At 51.8% G+C, this 11,281-nt stretch overlaps 1 protein-coding gene across 3 annotated transcripts in view; it reads right to left on the bottom strand.

The window, feature by feature from the left end:
- Positions 1-7,655: 7,655 nt before the first annotated feature.
- Positions 7,656-11,281, bottom strand: part of Ube2g2 (ubiquitin conjugating enzyme E2 G2) — a 37,534-nt gene continuing 33,908 nt past the window's right edge. For all 3 annotated transcript variants that reach the window (XM_074072502.1, XM_020177209.2, XM_020177210.2), the window contains exons 5-6: positions 10,494-10,634; positions 7,656-9,396 (exon numbers count right to left, since the gene is read on the bottom strand). In XM_074072502.1, coding sequence (XP_073928603.1) covers positions 9,284-9,396; positions 10,494-10,634 — 254 coding nt within the window. In that variant the 3' untranslated portion in view covers positions 7,656-9,283. The remainder of the gene's footprint in view (positions 9,397-10,493; positions 10,635-11,281) is intronic.

Here is an 11,281-nt window from a genome sequence, read left to right as displayed (position 1 = left end):
GAGAAGGGGAGAGCATCAAGACAAATAGACTCAGGACAGAATCCAGCTCACATGCACCACTATCCTCCCCAGAGAAAACAGAGTGGAGCAGAAAAATATTGAAGAAACGATGAATGAAAATTCCCCAAATTTGACGAAAAGCTTAAAGGTTCTATATCCAAAAAGCCCAGCAAACCCCAAGCAAGATAAACGCAAGCAAAGTCACACTGAGGTGCATCAGTCTGGTAAAAATTAGAGAAAGAAAAATCTTAAAAACAGAGAAAAACAGCACTTTTACATCCAGGGGACGTCAAGGGGTAGACAAGTGGTCTACCACTTGAGCCACACCCCCAGCCCTTTTTCATTTAGTTTGCTTTTAGATAGGGTCTCACACTTTTGCCTGGGCCAGCCTCAAACCGTGATCCTCCTGAATAGCTGGAGCCAAAGGCATATGCCACCATATCTGACTTCTCACCAGAAAACAAAGAGGCCAGGATAAAATGCAGGGCATCTTTGCAGAAATGAAAGAAAAAAACTAACAAAACATCCTAGCATCTGGAAAACTGTTCTCCAAATATGAAATAAATTCATTTTAAGTGAATGCTGACAGATTTCCTGCTCTACAAGAAATGCTGGAAGATTCCTTCAGGTAAATGGCAGCAGATGGAAAGCTGACCGTCAAGAGGCAAACAGGTGCATAGAAGGAGAGTGGGTGGGGAAAGAAACACCTGAGGGCTCGTCCCACCATCTCCTTAAAAGACAGCTATCTGCTTAAAGCAAAAGACACCATGACCACGATGCATACAGAAGTAAAAGACAACACCACCAAGTAGAGAGGGTGCGGCAATGGAACACAGATATGGACACTTACGACATTTTTAAAATAGAGACGAGCCAGGAAGAGGAGGAGGAGGGAAGTAAGGTACAGACTGGATGTAATCCTTAACGTAAGGTACACACTGTTAGCCCTAAAGCCAGCACTACAACAAAGCCAACAGAGCTGTGCTAGGTTTGACTCTGTCTCCTCCACAATTCAGTTGGTGAAACCTCATGGCCAATGTGATGCTGCTGAAAGGTGGGCCTTTCAGAGGTGAATAGGTCATGGGGGCTCCTTCCTGAGGAACGGCATTAAGACCCTTATAGCTGGATGCTGGTGGCTCACGCCTGTAATTCTAGCTACTTAGGAAGCAGAAATCAAGAAGATTACAGTTCAAAGCCAGCCTGGGCAAATAGTTCGTGAGACCCTATCTTGAAAATACTCAATGCACAAAAAAGGGCTGGTGGAGTGGCCCATGTGGTAGAGTGCCTGCCTAGCCAGCGCAAAACCCCAAATTCAAATTCCTGTGCCACACACACACACGCACACACATAAAGACCCTTATACAAGAGACTTCATAGACTTTGGCTGGTCCCCTCTGCCTTCCACCAATAGAGGCCACAGCATTCCTTCCACCCAGGGACACAGTTTCAGGCTCCGCCTCGGAAGCCGGAGAGCATCACTAGACAACCTAACCTGCTGGCGCCTGGGCCCTGGGCTCCCCAGCCTTCAGGCTGTGAGATACTAAGTGTCTCCCGCAACCGTGTCTCTGTTTCCCTGACTTTGACACATAAGTGGAGGAAATAAATGTGGATCAGGAGAAATATGGGGCCAGCTCGACCCACCACACTAACGTAGAAAATAGATACAGATGTCTGCTCTTTATAAATTACCCAGATTTATGGCATCAGAAACAGATCCAGACACAGTAAAATGGGACACATTCATTGGGTTCTGGTGCTGGCCGAGATGGAGTCAGCACACCCCAGCCTCTCTTCCCCACTGGATCCAACTCAAACCTCTGCACAGAACACAGAAAGAAGCTCCCAATGGCCCCGAAACGCACATGGGACTGACCGAATCTGAGCTTGTGGAGCAGTTTCCTCTTTTGACTTTGTCTTTGACTGACCGGCTGCTGAATTGAAAGGCAAATGTCAAAAGCAAAACCCCAGGAGAAACCCCAGCTCTAAGCAGAGGACCAGGCAAGGTACAGCCCGGACTAAGGCACATGGCGGGGATTCATGTCTTCCTCCCTCCCAGCCCTGCCCCAAGCCCAGCCTGTCATGTCGCTGGCCTGCAGCAGCTGCAGCAGAGCCCTGAAAAAGGAATCCTATTTCCAGCCATAGAAGCTGGAGAAAAGGTTACTCCAGCTCTCCAGAGAGGCAGTGGCTCACGCCTATAACCCTAGCTACTCAGGAGACAGGTCAGGAGAATCACGGTTTGAGGCTAGCCCAGGCAAATTGTTCGAGAGACCCCATCTCCAAAATAACCAGAGCCGAAAATGGACTGAAGGTGTGGCTCAAGCAGTAGAGTGCCTGCCTAGCAAATGTGAAGCCCTGAGTTCAAACCCCAGGATCACACACACACACACACAAAGAAAACAATGACAATACTATTGAGGGTTCAAATGGTAAAACAATAGCTTTCTCTTTCTTCCTAAGAGAGCAGCAGACACACGGGGCTTAGCAGGAGTTCTGCTGAGTATTCAGAAACAGGATATCCTAGAAAAGGAACATTAGGGTGTCCCAAATAACTTGAGGTGTATAGAATACCATAAGAAAGGGAACTGAAAGATCCAATTCATTCACAAATAAGGACACCGAACCATGTGCCAGGGTTCCCAGGGAAACAGAAGCAGTAGAGGTGTGTGTGCGTCTTCTTGTGTGTTGTGTGCACGTGTGCACATGTGTGTGCATATGCATGTGTGTATATACAGCCAGTTCTCCACGTCCATGGCTCCATATCCTTACATTCAACCGACGACCGAACAAAACACTCAGAAAAATAAAGCTGCATCTATCCTGAACGTGTACACATTTGTCTTGTCATTATTCTCTAACTGATGCAGCCTATGTACACAGCAAGGTGACTTACCTGTGTGCAGGCTACAAGTCACATAAGGGACATGAGTGTCCCTGGATTTTGGTATCCCCAGGCAGTGCTGGAACCCGTCCTCTGTGGATAGCAGGAAGGACATAGAGAGAGGGACTGAGAATTCATGAGAGGCACTGGCTCACTCTGTGAAGGCCAAGGAGCCCCACAACCTCCATCTGTCAGCTTGAGGCCCAGGAGAGGCAGAGGCAGAGGCTACAAAACCACGAGGGCTGACTGCCAAGGTCAGGAGAAGAGGGATGGGTGTCTGAGCTCCCCAGGAGAAAGAGGGTATGTCCTTCCTCTGCCTTTTTGTTCTTGGGACCCTCGAGGCACTGGACTAGTCGGCCGATCCAAAGCTCACCTCTTCCAGAAACACCTCACAGACACACCGAGAAAGTGTGTCAACAGCTCCCCGGTGCGCCTCACCCAGCACAGTCAACACGGGCAACAAAACATCACAACCACCCAAGGAAACGCCAGCGAGTCAAACTGAACAAGGTAATTTCTGAAAGGATACATCTGTAACCCAGAAGATGAAAACGGTTAATGAAACGGTTAGCACTGGGAAACTCAGAAATGTAACTCACTTTAACAGTTTCTTTTCTTTTTCTTAATGTAGCCCTAGATAACAGTCTCTTAAAAGAGGAAGACACCGACCATTTGGCAGAGCAGGACAGAGAGCCGGGCAGCTGAGGGACCGTCTCGGGAGTGATGCCTCTGTGGAGCCCTGCAAGGATGCAGGAGTCACGTGGCCTCTCAGCACAGGGAAGCCAGGGCCCTCGGGCTCTTTGAAAGGCGGCATGAGGCAGACTCACAGGTGCTTTGGCCCTGCAAGGCCTTCCCATCCACGTCCAGCTTAGGGCCACTGGGGCCCTTGGGGCCTCGGGTGCGAGGGGCAGCATCAGACTTGGGCTTGAAACTTGAGTGATTTGGGGGTTACTTTTTACCAGTCCTACAGTGGCTGAGCGCCTCTATGTTTATCCCCTTGATCCCAGGCAGCCCTGGCCACTCCCTAATGGGCAGCAGGACTGTCAATACTTGGAAATTGAGTGCCACTTGCAGTGGCCAGGCCTCCCTCAGCACCAACCACAGTAAGAAGCACATAGAGTCAGTGAGGGGAGCATGGGACCAGGAAAGCAGGGCTTGTTTGCAGGGATTGGAGGACACCCACTCAAAGCTCTTGGGAGTAAGGCACAGTCACCAAGCACATCCGCACTACGACTCAACACTAGATACACGTGGCTGTGAGCAGGGCAGCTCCTGGACCCCTCTGGGCCTGCTGCCCTCCAGATCCTGGTCTCCTGCATCATGGCACCTCTGTTCTGCCTCCCTTCACATATCCGCATCCTATGTAAATCCAGCCCTGGGCAGGGGCAGCCTTTCAGAAGGGGAGGCCTGAGGCCTTGAGATGGGGCCTTGCACCCTGGAAATGACTGGGCAGTACACAATCTATCCATTAAGCCAGAAGCATCCACCCCTCCCTGTGACAGCAGACACTGCCCAGTGTCCCCACGGGGATGGCAGACCCTGAGGGAGAACCGCTGAGATAAGAAGTGGGACTGGACTAGGGATGGAGTCAGGCTGCAGTTATGTGTGGCCAGTTTCTTGCAAGAAGCTACAGATAGGCACTGACCAAGGTGAGTCTAGGATCTCTGGCCAGGAGGCCGGTGGCCTGGGGTTCAGTCCTGCTCCCACCACACTGAGCTGTCAACCTCAACTAAGCCCCAGCCACCAACTTCGATCAGTGAGAGCTGCCAAGGGCCTGGCACTCTCACCAAGGAGCTGTCAGAAGATTCCATAAACTGGGCACGCCTGTAAACCTAGCTACTCAGGCAGAGATCAGGAAGATGGTGATTTGAAAGCAGCTTGGGCCAATAATTCACAAGATCCTGTCTGAAAAAAACCCATCTCAAAAAAAAAAAGTTCAAACCTCAGTACTGAAAAAACCAAAAGAATCCACAAAGCCCGCCTGGCAGACTGTCACAGCACATCACAGAGTTGGGGCACCCAGTGGGTAGGGACAGAGGAGAAACATGGAGCTGCAGAGGTGGAGCCTCTCACCACTACCCTGCCTGGTGAATACAGCTCCATGGCTGCAGAAGGGGACATGGTTTCTCCACCTGGCCCCTAGTGGCTTCGTGGTAGACCCAGGAGTAGCCCACTAATCCCCACCCCCACCCCCATGTGTCTCTGCCAAAGCCCTACTGTTTTCAGGGGTTAGATTCTAGCCACTGTCCCATCTCAATAGCCCCTGTAGGAGGAGGGAGCAACATGTTCCCTCCAGTGTATGCCACACCTACCAGGGCACCTGTAGGCCCTGCCCCACCTGCACATCTGCCATCCACACTCGTGGCCCAGGTCCAGGGCTCGGGTCCTGTGCTCACCTTGGATTCCATCTTCACAGCAGTCAGGGCTGATGCAACTGGATGTCCCGCAAAGCAACCCCAGTGTGTGAGGGGAGAGACAGGCAGGGAGACAGAGAAAACTGCATAAAAGAGCAGGCTAAGTGCTTTCCTGGGACATTCCCAGACTCTCCCCGAGCTCACACTTACGCCCAATGCTCACAGATGCACTGGGCACTCACACGAGTGAGCACTCACATACCTACATGTGCCCGGTGCTCACATGCACACACACGCACACACACGCTCAGTGTTGTGAAGCCCCGGAGGTCTAGGGCATGAAGGGCCAGGCATTTGGGGTCATGCTTCTGCCCCATCCCTGCTTAGCTGCTTCACAGGTGGGAACTGGTCCAAGAGGGAGAACCCGTGAGAAGCCCAAGTGGTTCTGCCCATAGCTGCAACTGTTTAATGTGGTTCCAACTCGCTGGTGTATTATCCAGGATTTCAAAGATCCATTAGCAAAGGACAATCCTGCACGTCTCCGGTTTCCATCTGAATCCGCTCCAACATCAGGTCCTCTGCCAGGAAGCAAAGGTATGCGCACACATGCACACGCACATGCACACCTTGAAAGGAACTGCCAAGACCATTCCCCTGATGCTCTTCCACCAGCCCTGAGCCAACAGAAGAGCTGAGCCTCCAGGGCACGGTCCACAGACCTACCAAGCTCAGCTGACTTGTGCCACCTGTGGGAAATCCCAGGCCACCCCAGGGCAGAGGCTCCACCCACACCACATTGGGTGACCAACTGCCCCTTTGGGCAGGCCTGGGTGGGATGGCACAGGGATTTGCGGCTGACTGCTGCTCACCAGCCTCAGGATGGCCTGGTGCTGTGGGCCCCAAAGCTCCCTAATTCGCCTCCCCTCCTGACATATGCCTATCCAATGCCACACAGGGACTGAAAGGAGGACAGCTGAGGGTTCAGCATGTGCTGGGCCAAGAGAGCCCTAAGACAGGAGCCCGCCCAGGGAAAACGGGCGTGTAGGACAGGAGTAGCCTCGTGGGCACACAGGGAGCTGTGTCCCCTTCCAGCAAGCTAAGGCGGGAAGGGACACGATTGCTCATCTTCATGACTGTAGGCAGAGCCGGATACAGGTATGCATAGCTTGGTAAGTACAGCTGGATGTTACTGTTTCCATAACCGTCTCATAGACTAGTAAATGAAGGCCCAGAGAGGCCGCCTACCTGGCCCAGGCCACACAGCTGCCGGAGTCCGAGCCAGGCTGAGTCCCAGAGGCATCCCACTGCACCAGGGTAGCAGCACACTCCCTCCAGCTCATCCACAGCCACTGGGCAGCTCGGGGCAACCAACGAGAGGCCACATCTTAGCCTCTTCCCAGACGGAGCAGGAGCAGTGTCGCATCGTGCACCTGTCCTTCCTTCCGCCTTCCCTTAAGCCCTCCCCATTGGCCCAAGCAGGTTCCACCCATTCCCACCACAGTGAGTCCATAGGACAGCCCTGGCGGCACCCTGTGCAGCTTCCATGTGTGGGGCCTCCATCCAAGAGACTGAACCTGGCCACAGGCTGTGCTCTGAGGTGGCACCGGGCCCAGCTGAAGGCAGGCGTGGAGCTTACCAGCCCTTAACACTTCATTGTGGCTGCTGGGCTGGACTCAGTGCAAGCTGGGCAGTGGCACTGGCAGTGCTTGCAGTACACCAGCTTGCCAGACAGTCAGCAGCTGGGAGGGTGGGTTTGCTGCTCCCTTCTGACCAACAGTCCACTCTCACTCTCCTCCCTTGCCAGGCTGCTCTCTGCTGCCCGTCCCTGCTACTACTCTTGGCAAATCTGCTCACAGCCCCCATCTTCAGGCACCTGCTCCTCTGGGTGGCCCACTTACTCATCTGTCTCGGCCAGGCAGGGAGCCCTTGGGTGTGGGCAACACATCCCAGAGCCCAAGCTCAGCAGTGAGCAAGGCCCGCCTGCTGGCCCAGAGCAAGGGGAACGCACAACAGTCACTTTGCTACCATTCCACTGCCCCTTTGCAGCAGTGGTGACAGCATACTTCAGGACCGCAGAACCTCACATTCTACTGGCTTCTCCTGGTGACAAGCCACAACACTCACTCAACTGCTGTACATCTGTAACTGAAAAATGCCAAGTTCCAGTTACAGGTTAGCAACCACACAAGTCTCCCACAGCCAAGTTCAGTCTCCTGAATCCTGCCACAGACTCCCAGAGATCAGAGAGAGAAGGGAGGAAAGGGCGAAAGAAAGTAGGAGAAAAGTGCTTTCCAGGCAACACAAGACCCCAAAACACGGCTCCTGATGTGGTGATACAGTGCCCACACCACCTGCCCACCTCCGGTCAGCTCTGTGGCAGACAACAGCGGCTTATATGAAAACACAAGAAAAAACACTGCAGAGGAGGGAAATATAGAACTTTATTTTTATCACAGTAATTAAATTCTACTACAGAAGAGGGACGCCATAGGGTTCTCTTGTTTTTCATTTAATAAATACAAGTGGAATAAAAATACTTTTGTTTTGTAAAGAGACTGCCTCTCCTCCCCCATCTCCCATGGAAGCCTATGGAAAACCACGCCCCCCTGCAGCCAGCCTGCAGGCATGGCCATCTACCCCACAGACCACTTCTTGTCACTCTGTGGAGAGGGACACACTCATTTGTGCCTGCAAATACTATTCAGGTGCAACACCTCTCCTTCTCCACCCTCCCAAATACAAGTCTTCATACTGAACTTCAAATTTTAAACTCCTCCCTTCCAAGAAGGAAAGAAGTGGTTTCCACAGGAGCTGAACATGGAGCCTGGACCCGGAGTTGTTAACAGCATGAAATGGGAGGTTTCAGTGAAAGGTGACTGTCCACTGGACACATCCACAAAGGGAAGGAGAAGGGACAATGTGAAGTGAAATCCATCGCCTGTCTCACACTGTCCTTTATTTTAAAAACAGAGCCATTTGTTTAATTTGTGTTTGGAGCAGGCCAAGTGTCTGCTTCAGCATGCAACAGAGCTGTTATTGCTGTGATGTGCTCTGGGTGGCTGCTGCTCAGCTGGTCTGCTGATGGAGACACCCAGACTGCATCAAAGTCACAGCATGAAAAGTGCTCCCTGCATCTGGGGAGCAGGGCCCAGTTCAAGGTAAGGTAAGGCACACCTCTCTGCTCTGAGTAACTAACAGCAGATCCCTCCATGGTGAAGAATGACTTTGTGTTCAATTCCTGGTGCAACCACGACGTACACTACAGAACCTGAGGGCTTCCCAGTTTTCAGATGGAAAAAGAACTCTTGCAGGCTCACTAAAACCGTAATGATCTCCCTGCCTGCTCTAGGGAGGGAGCAATAGTGTGGCCATGGACACAATCCCCTAAAATGCGGCCAGGAGAAGCACTAGTCTTGATGGCCAGCAATAACCTTCCGTTCTATGTCCCCGGTTCTCAATAACCCATTTATCAACATTTCCCAACAATGCATCTCGGGGTGATGCTGTAACCACGCTGTAAGAACAAGCTCTGATCATAAGACATGAAATGAGAAGTTATGAATGCCTCACGGGGCACATGGGAACTGGAAGTAGGGAACAAAAGGGCCAGCAAAGAGTGTGCAGCCCCTTCCCGCTGCTTTTACACGTGGCCCCAAGTCTTCAGAAGGAGCACTGCTGGAAGCCAACCATCCATGGGAGGGCTGGCCTGTGCGGTCCTCAGTGCTCCAGGGAGAGGAGCCACAGGCCATGCTGCTGAAAGAAGCCATGAACCAGGCCATGGCTGGGAGAGGTAGTGATGACAGCTTGGACGACCTACCTGAAACCCTGCGAGGAGGAATACTTTAAAACTGCAGTAAGCTGTCATTATTTACACGAGTCACATTTCAGAAGAGAAGCGTGTTTGGGTGAAAAGGGAGGAAACGACAGGTGCTGTGTCTCTGCGGGTGGGCCTGTCTTGGTGCAGCACAGGGCAGCACCGTCACTGAATGCTCTGGAGGAGAGTTCTGGACTGCTCCGCAGTGTGCGCATCTGTGGGCGGGCATGGGCAGTCTCAGAGCCCCAGAGACTTCTGCACGGTCTGCTTGGCGATCTTGTAAAAGCGCTCGCGGTCATCCCGCCACATCTTGGAAGCATCCACGTTGGCTCCGCTTTCGTCGTTGGGCTCTGAAAGGAAAGGGAGCGCCGTGTGTAAACGGTCTTGACTGTGAGCCACTCGGCAAGAGCCTCCACTTCACTGAAAACGACAGTGAACTTTGCAGCGGCACTCTGGGGAAAGAAGTGGTGCTTCAAACAGACAGGGGCCTTCTTACCTAAGGGAGGGAGGCCGGGAACCAGGTGAGGAGGGCACAGACCTTCAGGTCAGCAGCTCCTCCTGCCAGTGACATGGGGCACCTCCCTTGTGTGGACAGGGGCCCCTTGTTCCACACACTTCAATTTCGTCTCTTGCCTGAATCTTGCTCCCTCCATATTCCGATCCTGGAAACAGCTCCCCAGTGCTCACATAAGAAGTACGAGTCCGTACACACCAGTGAGGCAAGTCTAACATCCTGTACCTTCAAGCCCTTCAGATCCCACCGTGCTCTTGGCTGGGACATACAAAGCTACTGGGACAACCTACCGACCAACCAGGCTTTGTTTCTCTGCCAAATGCTACAAGGATGGTCTTTCTAAGGCACAGCTAATGACTTAGCCACTGAGTTTCCAGGGCGGCTGGGGCTACTGCCCAGCTCCTCCCAGTCTCTAGACTTGGCTTGTGCCAATTAAGTCTGACTCTCACACAAATGCCTTTCCCTCTTCCCTCCTTACACATTGCCTTCTAATGTCCTAATTCACTCTAGAAAGGGGTTGGAGCCTGTGGTTGTCTGTATGTCAGGATGTACCACATAGGCAACTGTCTGTGGCTTTGGAAATTCCCCAGGGGCATGTGAACTTCAAAGTTGCTGCACTGAGCCTTATACCCCTCAGAGTGTAATAAGCAGGATTCCAGTAAATACCTACCGAGTGAACAAATGCCCACACATTGGAGAATGACTAGTCATGGTCAGCAATGTGCTACAAACACTAGACTGTCCTTAAAACCTACAACTATGGAAAGTACACTTAACATGGAAAAGCATACACAGTAACATTAAATGAAAATGGTGTGCCTAAACTAATGACAAAGAAGGAAATGAATCATCAGGTCAGATGGGACGAGGAACAGGAACAGATGCCATGCTGGCTTGCAGCCGGCCAGTCCACATAGCCACACAGTGCTTTACCTGCAAGCATGCTCACCACCGACAGCAGGATCTTCTCCACGCTCTGCACGGGGCTCCATCTCTCAGCACTACTCTCGTAGCCCATGGGGTCATCACCAGGAGCATGCAGGATGGAGATGCAGACTCTCCCATCAGGGTAGACTGTGAAGGTCAGAGGTAGCCAGGTGAGCCCATGAATGGTGCCCAAGGCAACACAGCACTGGGGCAGACTCCATAGATGGAGAAAAAGGTTGCAGACACAGGCCCAGCTGTTTGCACAGCTGGAGCAGGACTTGCACCTGGGTGTCACATTTCACACTGGCACAGTTCCCGGTGGGACTTACAAGCTGCAGGCCAGGCCTGTCAGGGCCTCACAGAGCCCTGTGCTCACTCGCTGGCATGGGCTCTGGGCTGGCCCATCTAGCTCTAACCAGTGGTAGTAGGATTCCACTTACTTAGGGATCTCTTTAAGCATTACCTCCAAAAGAAGTGAGTAAAAGTTGATCTGCAAATACTTCAGCACAATATCTAAAGTAACCAGGATTATTCACGATACTTTTCAGACATTCTTACTTCTATCATCAAAACCCTGTGTAAGATATATGCCCGAATCGATAGGATAAAGACATCTGGAATCATTTAAATGTCCAAAAAAAGAATGGCAGTGAGATTTTGCTTTTCTCTCAGTAACTTAGCCTAACAGAAAAGTGACCAATAGCACTGTCTGGAAGTCATGAGTCCATATCCATCCCCTCCCTGTCAGGTACTGTTACTAACAAGACACAGAGACTAGGTTGAGAGAAGCAAGT

This window comes from Castor canadensis, chromosome 5, assembly GCF_047511655.1.
Source record: "Castor canadensis chromosome 5, mCasCan1.hap1v2, whole genome shotgun sequence".
In the NCBI taxonomy this organism is placed as follows: domain Eukaryota; kingdom Metazoa; phylum Chordata; class Mammalia; order Rodentia; family Castoridae; genus Castor; species Castor canadensis.
The sequence above is the reverse complement of the archived record's forward strand: the minus strand, read 5'-3'. Positions and strand labels throughout refer to the sequence as shown.